Consider the following 17,226-nt stretch of genomic DNA (forward strand, 5'->3'; position numbering starts at 1 on the left):
ATAGGAGAATCATGACTTTACAGCCCACCTCCCAAGTCTCCCCAAATCCTTGTCAACACATGTTATTGCCTCTCCTTTTGATTATAGCTATTCTGGTAGTGTGAAGTAGCATCTCAGTGTAGTTTTAATTACATTTCCCTAATGAATGATAGTATTAAGCTTCTTCTCATGTGTTTATTTTGTGTTTGTACTGCTCTCTTTGAGATATCTTCTGTAGCTATAACTTTGACTTCCTGAATTCTGTCCAGAAATTTCTAGTTTGAGTGATGCCGTGATGGAAATGCATGAAAGTACACAGAGTATACATTTTTTAAGGGTTACTAAATACCCCTAAAACTTCACAAAACAGAAGTCCTTCTACTCTGCTAGAATTATTGTATAGGAAAACTCAATATAATCATTTTCATAATATTTGATAGAAGAGCAGGCTCATTGTAAAAACTGGGGACGTTTATTTTTCTTTAGGGCTTCTTTCTTCTACTTTTTCATTAAGCTAAGGACAAGACTAAACTGCCTGGAGGCTTGTTTGCTTTCTCAGCACAATAAAAAAGTCAAGGAAAGACAGCAGAGCAAGACAGAATTCTTCAGAAAAACAATACCGAAGGGAAATAATAGTAACACCACGTTAGAGAAACAAAATCCATAGAATCAAGCTTTACTTGAGTAACAATGCTGATGGAAATAGCATGCAAGAGTCTTAGTTCAGGGCCTATTTGAAATGGATGATAGAATTTTTCCAATGTATAACTTATTATGCTGACAGGATAAATAGTTACTGAAGATCTCCCTAAATTAGATTGACCTCAATCTGTAAGCATCATAACTTTCAACAAAGGCTCGTTTTGCTTGCAAAAAGATTCACGCAAGATGCTTAGATGGACATCATAAAAGTATTTCAGAGGACCACCTCTCCAGGACCCAAATTGGTTGTAGAGGCTAGGCACAGTGTTTCCCACCCTGAAGCCAGGAGTTTGGGACCATTCTGGGCAAAAAAGCAAAAGCAAGACCTGTCTCTACAAAAAAAAATTTAAAACAGTGGGCGTAGAAGCATGCACCTGTACTCCCAACTACTCAGGAGGCTGAGGCAGGAGGATCCCTTGAATCCAGGTTGAGCCTACAGCGAGCTATGATTGCACCACTGCACTCTAGCCTGGGCAACAAAGAGAGATCCTGTCTCTAAAATTAAAAAATAATAATAATAATAATAAGTGTAGGTTGTGCTGTAGGATCACAAAAACTTTGTTCCGGTTAAACCACTTTACTACCTTTCATGAATTAGTTTCCACAACTAATGTAGAGTCTGCTGTTTGAGAGTTCCACATGCCATTGTTTGTGGCTTTACATTCTGTGGATCTCTGTTTAGATCTTTGGTTAAAAGTGACCAAGGAGGCATCTTTATACTATTTTCTCCTTTTATTATTTTCTCAGCTGACAATTCTTTCCCTCTTTTCTTGATTGGGTAAGGAATATCTGAGTGTTATTACTACTAGCTATACGGCAACCTCTCATAAACTTCAATATATCATTAAAAATGTTGGTTGATTTGGGCTTGAGGTAGTTCTAGAATTATTTTTTGCTTAGTATGGCATGTTGATAGATTAGAGGTAAATGTGAATAAAACATTGCAGATATCTTTGAATGTATGACTTACAAATAACCTCAACATTTTAGGCTAGCTAAATGTATCTTTAAAAGGTAATTTTCACCTCACCTATAAGTGAGAATTAAAAGAAAAATTCTTTGATTTTAAAAATTCTTTGATTTTAAAAGATAAATTCTCTGATTCTCATTATTCTCATCAGTAAAATGGGAGTAATGTACTATCTCACTTAATGATTATTATTCTCACTTAATGAATCATGATATTAAATTTTCAGTATCATTGACCAATAATGCAAACATTTTGAGAAAACATGGCTTATAAATTTCTATCATCCCTGATGTTAATCAGTTTTTCTTGCAAAATAATTAAGTAATGCCTGCTTTTAGTATTAAACATTTTTTTAAGTTCAAAACCTACTAAAAGTCTACATTTATAAAATTATTACAAATACTTAAAAGTTATGTTTTCAAATTATGAGATTGTGTAGATATGTGAATTCCTATAAGGTTATACACATATCAATTTGGGCAACACAATTACATAATAATTGGAATATTTCCAAGCACTTGTTTTAAAAATGCTTTCTCCTAGCACTAGTTTCGTTAGAAGGTAGTACCCTGTCACTGGTCATAAATAAACCATCATTACTGGCTGGGAGCAGTGGCTCACACCTGTAATCCCAGCACTTTGGGAGGCTGAGGTGGGCAGATCACCTGAAGTCAGGAGTTTGAGACTAGCCTGGCCAACATGGTGAAACCCTGTCTCTACTAAAAATACAAAAATTAGCCAGGTGTGGTAGTGGGCATCTGTAATCCCAGCTACTCGGGAAGCTGAAGCAGGAGAATCACTTGAACCTGGGAGGTAGAGATTGCACTGAGTCGAGATTGTGCCATTGCACTCCAGCCTGGGCAATAAGAGCAAAACTCCATCTCAAATAATAATAATAATAATGCACCAACATTACCAAGTGCTGACAATGATCTTGAGCAACCTGAATTTTCATACATTCCTGATAGAAATGTACATTGGTATATACTCTGGGGAAAACTGTTTGAAATTATCCACTAAAGTTAAACGTGTACTTTATGACCCAGCATTTCTACTTTTAGTTAAATGCTCAACATAAATGAATACTAATAAGTAACACATCTATAAGAACATTCATAGCAGCTTTATTCATAATAGCCAAACAGTGGAAACATCCAAATGACAATAGAATATTCATTCTCATTTTTGTGTAGTATTTTATTTATATGATACAATCTTTTGTATCATATAAATAAATATTTAAAGTTGAGTAGAAGGAACTAGACACAAAGGAATACACAGTGATTCCACATATATAAAGGTCGAGAAAAGGCAAAGTTCATCTATGATGGCAGTAGACAAAGTTTTGGTTACTTCTGAGGGGGTATACTAACTGGGAAGGGCATGGGGGGTGCTTCTGGGGTGCTGGAGCTGTTCTAAATCATTATGTGGGTCATGGTTGCACAGGGTTGTGTGTGTGTGAGCGTGTGTGTATGTGTGTGTGTGTGTGTGTGTGTGTAAAAATTCATTGAGCTGTACCTTTCAGATTTGCATGATCATTATTCATTTAACTACAGAATGTCATAGAGATTCCACCATTTAAAGATCTTGTTTTTATAAAATTACCCATACTATCTTATAGGTGCTGGAACAGTTAAACAGTGAAGAGTAGCCACAATTGGCAGAGCACCTTCTCTTCCTACAGGATAGAGCTCACTTGTACCAAAGCTGCCTGCTATACAATGCAGAGTAAATTTAAAAGTTTATTATTAATTAAATTTATTTCCCTCTGTTACAATAAATAAATTGAAGTGTAGATCGTTTCTTTCCTCTTGCACGTTTCTTTGCATTTATTCTCAGTACATATTTTTGTCCCCTCCTTTGTCCCTTCCCAACCCCCTTGCTCAACTTTGGAAACTTGATTGAATTACACAACAGTTGCCTACCATGATAGTCAGTGGGATATTTGCTCAGTAAATTCCTAAAGCAAAAATGGACAGTTATGCCCCATTATGAGACAGAATTGGCAAATTCTTCCTATAAAGGACCAGAGAATATACATTTTAGACTTTGAGGGTCATATGGTCTCTGCCATAGCTTCTCAACTCTGTAATTGCATCATACATAGACAATACATTTTAAAAAGTGGCTGTATTTCAATAAAACTTTTTTATGAACACTGAATTTTATAGCATCAAAAAATACCATTTTTTCTTCTGTTTTAAAACAATTTAAAATGTAAAAATCATTCTTAGCTTTTGAGTCACACAAAAAGAAGTGATGGACAGATTTTGGGTCTCGGGACTTAGTTTGCAGAGCTCTGATTTAGAGTCATGTAATTTTAAGTAATAACTTGAATCTTAGCCTTCAGTTCCATCATTTCTAGTAGGTTGTCAAATTACCGTATGCTGTGAGAGGGTGCTTTTATTTATCGTTCCTTTAAGAAGCACTAAATATTAAATCTAATATCAAAGGCTTTGTTTCCTCTTTGGCATGATTGTAATTCATAGGACTTCTAATAAAAGAGGGTAGGTTTGTAAAAAATTCCACTGAGATATTTGAGGCCTAATCCTTAGTAGCTACAGTGTCAGTAAGAATCACAATGCTTTTCTGCATAATCTTAATTCTGATTTGATAAATAATTACTTTTTAAAAACGCTTCATTTTGAAAACAATGAAATAACTAAGGCAGTATATAATGCATCTATTTGAGACCCTCTGGCCAAGTTCTGTGGCTCCTTCCTGGGTTTTATGGGTCCTGACACATGAGGAAACAAATATTCACTGACATTCAAGAAGGTCAGAGGTATAAGTAACGACTCCACACAGCATAGCATTTTCAAGACAGGCCTCCAAGTTGGTTCCTCTCCATTCCCTGCACTATTTGCCAAGAGACATGAACAGCAAATCTTTAAATTATTGAACTCTGTCATTCTCCTGTCATCCAAAATCAGGGTGGGTTTTTTTCTGATGAGTTCTATGTGCATTTTCAAAATTGTTATTTCTATTCAGACTGGACCATGTAAAAAATCATCTGAAAGGGTAAATTTGAGGAACGACATCACGCTGCTTTGTGTCTCTCACGCATTCAGCCCCAAATGAGGGATCCCTCAGCCATAGCAACAGGAAAAAGGGACAAAGGGGCACTGATTTTCCGTGAAGGTGAAATCTGCTGCACAGGCCCCAAGACTCCCTGCACATAACTCAGCTTAAGCCCATCTCTAGGAACCCCTCCTGGGTTTCTGTGCTCCATTCTAGAGTCAGTACTTTGCAACTAGCCTTGTCCTTCTTCATTTAGGGTGGATACAGGGTAGACTTGGGAGACCTGAAACAAGATAAATATAGAGTCAACAGAAGAACAAACTCAGGAGGAAAGCCAACTGGGCTCAAATCTCAGCTCCACTCTTCAGTGTAGATGGAAATAGACAGTTATTGAACACCTGTTCTGTGTTGGAAACTTCACATAAACGATTCCAGTTGTTAAACAAGAAGAGAGGAAGGAACAAACAGTTTCCCTTATTTAACTGATGTACAACAGGGAAGAAAACTTCTGAAGGAACTGCTTCAAAGCAATGAAAGAGACAAAGGTTGTTTTAAAAGAGGGTTTTGCTTCACATATTATTCAAGTGACCAGGTTGACTTTGTTGAACCTCTGATTCTGTGACAGCAGCAAACTCTGCATGTGTGCTCAGGGTTTGCCATGCTGTGGTGTACTCTCAACCTAAAAGAGTATGCAGCATAATGGTTGTGAATCTCTGGAAATCAGGGTGTCACTTCTGTTTTCCAGAGGACAAAGATGCCAGAGGGGCTTCTGATCAATATGCTATGAGACCACCTATGCAAGAGAGAGAACAACTCTTTAACTGTGGCTTTAAACTGTGGCTGTAAACTTCCAAATGATTACTGAAATGTCATCATTAGACACCTTAAGCAACTAGCAGAAAATTCATATTTCTAACTCAGCCTCCTCATTCTTTTTCTGTCTTTCCCTGTGATCCAGGAGGAAGGATGCTGGCTTCTTATCGTACAAAGATCACCTGCCAGTGAGCCAAGTGGTGGTTGGAGATACTGACCGGCAAGGCTCAGAAGCCAAATTGAGTGTGGGTCCTCTGCGCTGCCAAGGAGACAGTAAGTTTGCATGCAGCTATGGCTTGCACTTTCTTATCCCATTTAAATATTGTTTCCAGGCTGCTCAGAAGATGCCTGCAATCAGACTTGCTCTTCTGTGGCTCCTACAGAAACATCACGCAATCCAAGCAGAGCTAACTTAGAGGAGGGGAACAGCCATAAAGCCTCCAGTACAGGAGCCAAGATTTGGGCATAAAGTGGGGATATCCATCTTTCCTCTGTATTCATATCTAACAAGTTTGACTACCTAAGTTTATGATGATATAAATAGCAATGCTAATAGCATAAATGCGGTACTCAACAGCTGTGATTCCACTGAGTGCTGCTGTTAATGCCATTAGGATAACTATTTATATCACCATAAACTGAGTTTATGGTGATATAAATAGTAGCATTATGGCTTAATGTATCATTGTAAACTTGGATTATGGCCATATAAAGTTTGACATTATTGCTATCAAACTTCATCATCATCAGAGCTTGATGGTCCCTTGTAAGCCAAAGATTGTTTCTGTAACTATGTCTTGTTTCAGGATTAGTCACCCCAGAGAGGAATTTGGGGCTGCTAGCTTGGACAGTGGGAGGTAAGGGAGTTGGAGCGATGGTCCGATGGTCCCTCTTCATTAAGGGCACCATTAGGATTTTATGTTGTTTGATACCCTTCGGTGTGCTTTATGTGCAGTCAGAGGGAAATAGTGACACGGTTGCACCGTGGGGATTCTGCAGCGAGTGCCCTGGGCGTCATTTTCCCTCTTCTTTTTGGGACATGTGGTTTAGGCAACTCTCCTGAGAGTTCTATGCTTTCGTGATTATGTGCAAGGCATCCGGAGACGTGGATTCTGCTCCCCGAATAGCTGACTTGCCAGGAGACCTCAGGCAAACCCCTTCATTGTCTTAGCTGTGGTAATGAGAATACCACCAGCATCCCACTTCCTCCGGGGAAAGCTGTAAATATTTTAGTGCCTGGATTTGGATTCCTCCTAGCAAAGCATTATGTTAGGTGGAGTATTATTACCACTTTGTAAATCAATGGAGAATTAGACCTACTTGGTAATAAATTATTGCATCCACTCAAAGAGGTGTCCTAAGGAACGTAATGATGCATGCTTAACAGTTTCCTACTTAGTAAATTGAGGTTGTCGGCAATTAAGCAATGCCATGTTCCTAATACAAAAGGGAGATGGACTTTGTACTGATTATTCTCTACTTACATTGAAAATGCTACCTGTAAAATTGAGACTGGCCAAGATCTTTATCACACACGTATTAAATAATAATACTTCATTTGTTCAGTCAGGCTTAGTAAAACTGTTCAGGAAGAAATTTAATTTCAACTGCCTAAGAATAGGATAGTCACCTAAAGTAATAGTATGTATGCATTTTAAACAAATACTATAAGAAATGAAAGATAGCGTTGCTCTAAAATTAGGAAGACTGTCATGTGTTGTCTAATGAAAGTCAGTTTTTTATGGAATAATTACTCATTAGCATAAAAAGGTAAAATATTCCTGGCTTACCGATTCTAATTCTGAAGTTAGCTTTGAATTTGAGAAAGTGTTCCCATTAAATGATTGATTAATAAAAATTTCACTTCTGCAAACTTTTTTTCTTGTTTGTTTTGTTTTGTTTTATTACGGTTTTTTTTGAGACGGAGTCTTGCTCTGTCCCCCAGGCTGGAATATAGTGGCATGATCTCAGCTCAATGAAACTTCTGCCTCCCGGGTTCAAGTGATTCTCCAGCCTCAGCCTCCCAAGTGTCTGGGATTACAGGCGCACACCGCCACGCCTGGCTAATTTTTGCATTTATGGTAGAGATGGGGTTTTACCATGTTGTCCAGGCTGGTTCTAACTCCTGACCTCACGTGATCCACCCACCTTGGCCTCCCAAAGTGCTTGGATTACAGGCGTGAGCCACTGCACCCAGCCCTCTGCAAACTTTTATTACCATTCTTAAAAAGAAGATTCTAGGAACATTAAATAGTAAATGCTGCAGTATATGAGCAGTTTATAATTAATATTAGCTTATTTGTTCTTAATAAATCAACCACAGGAAGAATTTATTGTGAGACTGTCATTCATCTAGAACTTTCCTAGGTGCTCTGGAAAATAAGAAAAAGAAGTTCAAACCACGTTATGTGAAATGAACATGAAAAAATATTGGAAAACACAACTTGGTTTATAATTTAATTTTAGGTTTTGTGATATAAAATTATTGCAACTGATACGAAAGGAGCCATAGAAGGTGTATTTCAGGCAGACTTTCTTTTTAAAAAGAGAAAATGGGAAAAGTATAGTGGTCATTGTTCATTTGCATTTCTATTCTAGGGCTGTTGGTCTTAGAAACATTTTTAGAACCTATTAATAAAATGAACTGTTATTTATTCACATTACATGATCTCAGTATACTTGTAGCTTCAGAGAGACTCTTTTGAATAATATTTTACCTGATATTTCATGAAAGCAAAAGCAGTCAACAGTTAATGGCAATTGTGTAGAATACTTTTGTGTCTGTGAGAGAGAGAGAAATCTCATTGTTTTCCAGGCAACTGAGAATAAGTATTCTACCTGGTACTTGAATTGCCTTGTAGCTGTCAGCAGCTCTGAAGCCCATGTGCCCTTTAAGAATGTTCTCACATGGACACAGTAATGATAGAGCGTTCCGTATCTATTGCATTTTCCAGTTTTTATACATATACGATCTCCTTGGATACACACAGCCTCCTGTGAATTCGGTAGGGCAAATATTAGTCTTTCTGCTTTACAAATGAAGAAAATACTTCTTTGAAAATGGCATTTACACAACAAATTTCTGAGCACACTTTCAGGCTCTGAGAAGCTTCAGGACAAAAGATGGAACAGAGAATAGAAATAGCTGTGTCTGTACAAGGTCAGAGTTGTTTCCCCGACTGCACTCTCTTTCCTGAGCCGATTGTTGATTAAATTAAAATGTCTTAAAAATATTTCATTTGGGTCTTATCCCACCACTGGCCTCAGCCATCCATGTCAGTTACCAATATAGTACAAACATTGTAGGGATTAAATTTATGTAATTTAAAAAGTAGCATGGTGCATTTGTCCTGCTGTTTAGAGAGATGAACTTACTTTGTGTCATTTACTGAAGTCTGTTCAAAGCTACAGCTTATAAAGACTAAACCTATTGTTGAAAAATATCTCTTGGTTTGAGGAGTTGAGTGATGATAGCCCTCAGAAGCTGCCTCTTGAATTAGGCCCCAGTTTCATCCTCTAGTCTCAGAGAATGAAACCATTTTTGTGGGCTCAGCCCAACCATTTCAGCAGTTTCGGTTGATTTCATCATGCCTGCTGTGTTTTATTTTTGCTTTGATTCATCTGAACTCAGACCCACATAATCAAAATGCTAAAGAAAATCAGTGAGTGCCACTCAGATCTGCTGCATTTCCCATATAGTGCTGTGAAATGCTTATGTCCTTACAGGGGTGTGTGCGTGAGAGTGTGTGTGTGTGTGTGTGTGTGTGTGTGGTATTTTTTCTTTCTTTCTTTCTTTTTTGCAAAGCCTATCCGAATGGAAACTTCAAATCTAAATGACACTGAAAGTAGGACTGGTGATGGATGGTTCACTAAAATAAAAAGTGCTGTGAAAATACAAATCCCCCTCTTAAACTAGGTGTACGCACCTAGAAACAAAAGCCATTTAGAAGATCAAAAATCAATGATTAGGTAGACGTTGTTTCAAATTGAAATATGTAATCATCTTTGGAGATGGCTGCCAAACTTTCATAATTTCATGAAATTAGTTTAAAAAAAATAAAAGACTTCCATTTTTTGGAGGTAGAAATCTCATACTATATCTGATGAATATAATTAATTGTAGGAATCTAGTATTTGGTAGACAATTGCTTTATTTTCAGCCATATGATGTAAAACTTGACCGTACTCCTAGGGATACAGGGACTGTAAATAAATACTTTGGAGCAAGTTTGTCAGAACCATAGGAAAGGTTTAAAAAAAAAAAAAAAAGCAAGTGTTTTCAGTAAACCATGTAGATAGGTAGAAACAATTCCAGAAAATGTCTTATTCAAGGGCATCTTCCAAGGCCATGCCAGAAATACTGGCTGTGAGGCTGGCAACAGAGCACTGGAGTCACACTACAGGATTAAGATGCAAATTCAGTTTCTCAGAGCTATGGAGGTGACCCAGAGAGATAAGGAAGGAAAGGCAAGGCAGTAGTAACACATCCAGTTCTGGAATACTCAGAGGGCAGACAAAGCTGTGTGTAAAGAAATAAAGATATTGATGGAGATTCATCCAAATGATGGTGAATATTTGTTCTTTGGAAAAGTTATTTTATGTGCCAGAGTAATAGGAAGACCATGATCTGTTTTTTGCAAGAATTTCACAAACCAGGATCATAACCTGCCATTCCCTTGCCAGGAAAGATAAGGTAGCCAGTCGCGGTGGCTCACACCTGTAATCCCAGCACTTTGGGAGGCCGAGGCAGGCAGATCACTTGAGGTCAGGAGTTTGAGGACAACCTGGTCAACAAGGTGAAGCCCTGTCTCTGATAAAAATACAAAAATTAGCAGGGTGTGCTGGTGGGCGCCTGTAATCCCAGCTACTCAGGGGACTGAGGCAGGAGAATCATTTGAACCTGGGAGGCAGAAGTTGCAGTGAGCCAACATCATGCTGTTGCACTTCAATTTGGGTGACAATGTGAGACTCCATCTCAAAAAAAAAAGAGAAAAAGAAAAACAGACAAGGCCACGTCTGGGTCTCCACGTTGTTTCTGTACCAATGAAACATTTCCAACAGGGGTGCAAATGAGCATAACTCTCCTTCAGAAGATAATACCCGTGAGAATACATAGGCCACATACTGAAGGAGAAACCACCTCTCACCTGGGCTCAGGAAACGATTCTCCTTATTGAGAGGAAGCAGCTCTCCAGGCTCCAGAGAAGAGTTCAAAGTTTATTTATCTCCTTTTTCTTTGCTGCTTCAGGCTTGGAAAAGACACAAAAGGAAAACGGGCTAGCATGCAGGTTCTAAACCAATCACCTTAGATTCATTTTCTCTCTTGATTCTCCCAACATCCCTTAATAGGTGATACTGTGGACCAAACAAACAAACAAACAAAAAGGCACCTCTGTAAAATATTTAAAGAGGTTTATTTAAGCCAAAGATGAGTGGTCATGGCCCAAGGTACAGGTTCAAGAGGTCCTGAGAACATGTGTCCAAGGGCTACAACTTGGTTTTTATATGTTTTAGAGAGACATAAGGCATCAATCAATATATGTGAGGTATACATTGGTTCAGTCTAGAAACAATGTGAGAGTGTGGCTTACAAGTCATAGGTAGATTTAAAAATTTTCTGGTTGAAGATTGGTTAAAAGAGTTATTATCTGAAGGTCTGGAATTGATAGAAATGAGCATCTGGGTTAAGATAAGGGGTTGTGGAGGTCAAGGTTCTTACTACGTAGATGAAGTCTCATAGGTGGCTACCCTTAGAGACAATAGATGGCAAATGCTTCCATTTAGACCTTTAAAAAGTGCTTAGACTCTCAGTAAATCTCTTCTGGATTTCAAGGGCCTAGAAGGGGAAAGTTCTAGTTATGTTGATAGAGATTATTTACAGAGGTGAGTTTTCCCCCACAAAAAACAACTTTGCAGGATCATATCAAAACATGGCAAAGAAACCTGTCTGGGCGTGAAATATTTTTATTTCTTCCTTTTTCTGTCATGTGATGTTATACTAGAGTCAGATTAAAATTTGGTATCTTATGGCTACAATCTGTAAACTGTCATAATGCTGGTGGACGTGTGGCAGTGAGGACAACCAGAGGTCACTCTCGTCGCCATCTTGGTTGTGGTGGGTTTTAGCTGGCTTGTTTCCTGCAAACTGTTTTATCAGCAAGGTCTTTGTAACCTGTGTCTTGTGCCAACTTCCTGTCTCATCCTGTGACTTAGAATCTTTAACCACCTGGGAATGAAGCCCAGCAGGTCTTAGCCTTATTTTACCCAGCCTCTATTCAAGATGGAGTTGGCACTTAGATTTTTAGTTTTGGTTCGCAGTACCTTTGACTCCAGTGTACTGATGAGAAAACAGAAGCAATGTTATTAGGTGCTTTGCCAATAAGTTTCAGAGCTCAGACCGGAATCTACCTGGTTCCAAAGTCCTCATTTCTACTCTACTCAGTTAGAGCTGATGTTAGGATAAAAAATGAGAAAGAAAAAAAAAATCTCTTATACTCTCAGGGAGTGGCTGGGTCTAGCTGTTTGCTGACAAGGGGGTCTAGGGAAACATCCCCATTGCCCTACGAAGGGTCACTGAAAAACCAGCTCACAAGGCAGATTAATAGAAGAAAAGGCATGTAAATTTTACTACCGGGAGTGCACAGGGAGAATCATAGAATAATTTCTCACTCCCCAAAGGAGTTCAGAAGCTTATACATCATCCTGGGAATACAGGTTATGGAAGCAGGGGAGGAGAGGAACTTCGCTTTCACTTTCAAAAGGACTATTTACTGGCCAGACACGGTGGCTCACGCCTGTAATCCCAGCACTTTGGGAGGCTGAGGCAGATGGATCACTTGAGGTCAGGAGTTCGAGACAAGCCTGGCCAACATGGTGAAACCCCATCTCTACTAAAAATACAAAAATTAGCCATGCGTGTTGGCAGGTGCCTGTAATCCCAGCTTCTCAGGAGACTGAGGTATGACAATCGCTTGAACCCGGGAGGCAGAGGTTGCAGTGAGCCAAGATCACACCACTGCATTCCAGCCTGAGTGACAGAGCAAGACTCTGTCTTAAAAAAAAAAAAAAAAAGGACTATATACAAGTTCATCTCTGCTGTTCCTAGATCCATTTATTCTCCCTGGTAATCCCCTCAACAGAATTCCTCTTCTCTCCACTGCCATAATCTGTTTTCCCAGGATGGTAAATAAGTTTCTGAACCCCCGCTGGGGGCGGAGAGCGGGGAGTGGTGATCTCTCTGGGGCTGTCCTTGGTTCTCCACATGTACATGTTAAATCCATTTGTATGCCTTTTCTCCATTTAATCTGACTCTTGGGAGTTGATTTTATTATTTATTTATTTATTTATTCATTTATTTATTTATTTATTTTGCGAATCTTCAGAGGGCAAAGGGGAAGATTCCCTTGGCTCTTATACTGCCAAGCTGTGTCTTCTAACTTATTCTTACATGAAGTGCTGGTTCTGAAAGCAGAAGATGAAAAAAGGATAGGTGACAAAAACCGCTCCCAATCCCATGCTTAGTGGAAAAAAGATCCCCCTTGATTTTGCACCCCTCTTTTTGACAAGTCATCAAACAACTGATTGTTCTCTTTCCCCTTACTGCGTCTGTTCTGCCTCCCCAACAGCGTGCTTCTTAAAAGTAAACACAGAATCTAATCACTTTTATAGTATCAGTAGTATCACATGCCTAACACCTAGAAAGATATTTGTTGAATGAGGAAGAAAAATAATACATCAAAGCAGAAGGAGAGTGTGATAATGGCAGGTTTGGCCTGAAACTCAGTTTCTGCCCTTAGGGCACTCATCAACCCAAGCAGAGAAACCTCAGGGCCCTGGGGCTTTGGAACTCTCTAATGGAGCCACAGATGCTGGGCGAACTGACTTCCTGCATGAAATCTGGATTTTAGAGCCTGTTTTCCTAGATCCCTCATTCCCTGCTTGGGTGCAGCTCTTGCCTCTGCCTTTTCCTTTTTAGAGTTTTCATGACACTGTGTGCTCTGATTTCTGGCTCACTTTGCTTTCCTACTGTTGTTCCGAAAGCTTATCTCTGATTCAGCCCCACCCAGAAAAGAGAGGTCACCTCAGGCAATCTATGCAGGATGCTAATAGGTGCATTACCAGCATGGAGGACCACTTTCTCTCTGTCTCTCCATTCCTGCCCTGGCCATTCATTATAATACATTTGATTTACTTGGGTTTGGTCTTCATCCCTCGTGCTTTTGCATCATCATGATAGGCTCATCAATGATTTCTGAAAAGAGCATTAACATCACAGATCTCAGAATGGGTAACATTTGATCATTCTCAGTAACTATTTCCTGAGAAGATGCTCTAAATTATTTTTCTTTTCCCATTTTTTCCCACAAAATGTGGCTGTATATTTTTGCCTCAAGTATAGCTCAAAACAAGACCAAGAATCACAGTATCCTAACAGTGGAGGCGTCTTACAGATCAACCAGTGCAGAACCTCTCATTTTACAGATGAGGGTCTGGTCTAGAGAGGTTAACTCACTGGCCCAAGGTCTCACAGCTGGTCTGCAGCAGCGCACATGTATTAAAACAGTTTAATACAGTCTGCATCCTTAGTCATTGCCCAGGGCCAAAATGAATGTGGACACCCAAAGAGGAAACTTTGACCTGAAACTGTGACCTTGGGTCTCTGCCTATCAACAGCTGAGTGGTATCAGAACTCTTAATCTTACCCCATCAGGAGATAAATCATCTGGAAATCTTGATGGAAAACCCATAGCCACAGGAGTGAGGGGTCAGTGGCAGAAAGGTGATGACTTCTGGGTTTTTTTGTTTTGTTTTTTGTTTTTTTTAATGTGTGTGTGTAGTTTGTTTGTTTGTTTTAACGTCTCATTCTGGCAGGTTTTTAGGGTTGATAATAGAAGGCATGAAAAAAACAAAACAAACAAACAAAAAAAACCACTCTGGAGTGATGCCTAGAAACCATTAACCTCTATTTTTTCTTAATGTCCCAACCTTCACTGCTATTGCCATGGGCTACTAACAACTGAGAAGCAGTAGTGGGTCTAAGAACAAGCAGAAATAGTGAAATTTTCAGGATCACATCCTAGGCTGATTCCCATTAATGGATTGAGCCCTCTGGGCATTTCTGAGGTCAGCTCCAATTACAAATGCTGCAACTTTTGCAAGTAGATGGAAGCCTTCCCTTTTGTCTTTCAGATTCCAGAGTGACTTTAAACAATTAGAAGAAATGGACAATTCCTATGAAGGAAATCAGCCTCTTTAAGATTACTCAGTTACTCAACTTTAGCTGCAAACTCACTGTTGAAATGGGAAGTAAAATTGGTTCCAGTTTGGAAAAAAGTCTTTCTGTTTCACAGTTGATATGATACTTGTGTGCATGTGACCGATTTTCTTACCTGTCCTTTCAAATACTATTTGTATTTGGAGGAATCGTCACATGCCATAGAGGAATTAATCAACGTGAATGATCTGATGCCAGACTTGGTTCTGCAGGTCTGTGTTGTCAACGAAGAGTCAAATTCCATAAAATATTTGAAGACATCTATTCTGAGCCAAATATGAGTGACCATGGTCCATGACACAGCCCTCAAGAGGTCCTGAGAACATGTGCCCAAGGTGGTTGAGGCACAACTTGGTTTTATACATTTTATCTATTTTACGTTATTTTATTTTGTATTTTATTTTTCGAGACAGTCTTACTCTGTTGCCCAGGCTAGAGTGCAGTGGCATAATCTTGGCTCACTGCAGCCTCCACTTTCCAAGTTCAAGTGATTCTCCTGCCTCAGCCTCCCAAGTACCTGGGACGACAGGCCCAGGCCACCATGCCCGGCTAATTTTTTGTATTTTTAGTAGAGATGGGGTTTCACCATGTTGGCCAGGCTGACCTCGAGCTCTTGACCTCATGTTCCACCCCCCTCGGCCTCCCAAAGTGATGGGATTACAGGCATAAGCTACCACGCCTGGCAGGTTTTATACATTTTAGAGAGGTATGAGACATCAATCAAATACATTTAAGAAATACATGGGTGTGGTCCAGAGAGGTGGGACAACTCAAAGCAGGATAGGGGTGGGGGTTCCAGGCTATAGGTGAATTTAAATACTGTGTGGTTGACAATTTGTTGAGTTTGTCTAAAGACCTGAAATCGATAGAAATGGAATGTTCATGTTAAGATAAAAGGTTGTGGATACCAAAGTTCTTTTGAAGTCTTATAATGGATGCCCTTAGAAACAACAGATGACATAAGTTTTCTATTCAGATCTTAGTTAATCTCTTTAGGATTGGGAGGGTCTGGAAGAAAAAGATCGAGCTATGTTAATAGAGATTCTTTACAGATGCAAAATTTCCCCCACAAAGAACAGCTTTGGAGGCCCATTTCAAAATATGGCAAAGAAACATGCTTTGGGGTAAAATATTTTGATTTTCTTCCTTGTCTTGTAATGTTATTCCAGAGTCAGGTTGGAAAGGAAATCACAATAAATAGGTTAACTAAAACTCATCTGATGAAAATTTATGACTTGTAAGGCATGACTCCCCACACCCCTTAGATAGGAATTTGGGCAAGACAAAAAAAAAAAAAAAAAAATCAGAGTTTAGTCCTCAGTGTGGCTGGGTGAGTTCTGTCTCCTCCATGTCCTCTCTCTGGGTGCCTGTCCCTTCCTGAACTTGTCACTCTCTGCAGAAGAAACAGCATCCCCAGATGCAGGCGAGAGATTTCTCTGCAAATTGAATCCCCATAGTTGAGTTTCTCTGCTGAACTCTGACCAGTCTTTCACTATTTGAAGAGAATTAGGCTTGGCCTATTGGATCTAAACATCCCCAGTGTGGAACATACTTTGGAAGTGACAGAAACACAGAGTGAAATAGAGTCTAACTTATTCCAGGATCAGTTCCTGAAAACAAATTCAACCTAAAAGACTTTATTGAGAAAAACGAGACATGGCTCTGATCTTGGATCAGTTTATGTTTTAGTAAGGGTGAAAATTTTAACAAAGTGGAGGAGATTAGGATGGAAGTTTGGATTCCTAATGGGACTTTAAGTGGAAAACTCAGAGGCCTCATGTAGTAGTGCTTTACAAATGTTAATGTACTTAGAAACCACCTGGGATCTTGTTAAAATGCAGATTCTAATTCAGGAAGACTGGAGCAGGACCTGAAATGCTACAAGGTGTGGCTGCCACTGCCAGTAGCCTTGTAATGGCTACAAGGTGTTGCCACTGCCAACAGGCCACACTTAGACCAGCAACCTTACATAGCAGCATAGTGAACAGCACAGACTTTGGAATCACACACACCTGGGTCCAAATCCCAGCTTTCTCCCTTACTAACCATGTGCCTTTGGACAAGTTCCTTAACCTCTGGGCTTTCACTTCTCACCCAAATCCTTACCTCAGCTGCACATGAGAATAATTGCAATGACATCACTGAGTTTGCTCTAATAAAGCCTGATTGTCCCCAGTCCTTGCACATGGTCAGAGCTCTCTAAGTGTTAGCTACCACTACCATTCTTATACCCATTTGCTGTGGAAAAAGTGGCAGGCTTGATATCAGAAAAGCTCTGCCCATCTTCCTGTTCCATGTTCCTGTCCCTGTATCCTTGACTTCATGCCTTTTCTTGGAGAGGACAGGCCTGGTCTCAGGTGACAGTGTAGCATCCATCCATTTAGCTTCTTCTAGCTTGGAGGTGCTGGCCACAGTACTTGATGAGAGCTCAACAGCATTTTCTGAGTCCCCAAGGGCAATGTCCTTC

The 17,226-nt window shown here is 39.5% G+C and overlaps 1 protein-coding gene across 2 annotated transcripts in view; it reads left to right on the forward strand.

Moving 5' to 3' along the window:
- Positions 1-17,226, forward strand: part of CNTNAP2 (contactin associated protein 2) — a 2,251,282-nt gene that overhangs the window by 1,813,491 nt on the left and 420,565 nt on the right. For both annotated transcript variants that reach the window (XM_026456367.1, XM_026456368.1), the window contains one exon: positions 5,631-5,758. In XM_026456367.1, the coding sequence (XP_026312152.1) occupies positions 5,631-5,758 (128 nt within the window). The remainder of the gene's footprint in view (positions 1-5,630; positions 5,759-17,226) is intronic.

Source organism: Piliocolobus tephrosceles, chromosome 8, assembly GCF_002776525.5.
Source record: "Piliocolobus tephrosceles isolate RC106 chromosome 8, ASM277652v3, whole genome shotgun sequence".
NCBI classification, from domain to species: Eukaryota; Metazoa; Chordata; class Mammalia; order Primates; family Cercopithecidae; genus Piliocolobus; species Piliocolobus tephrosceles.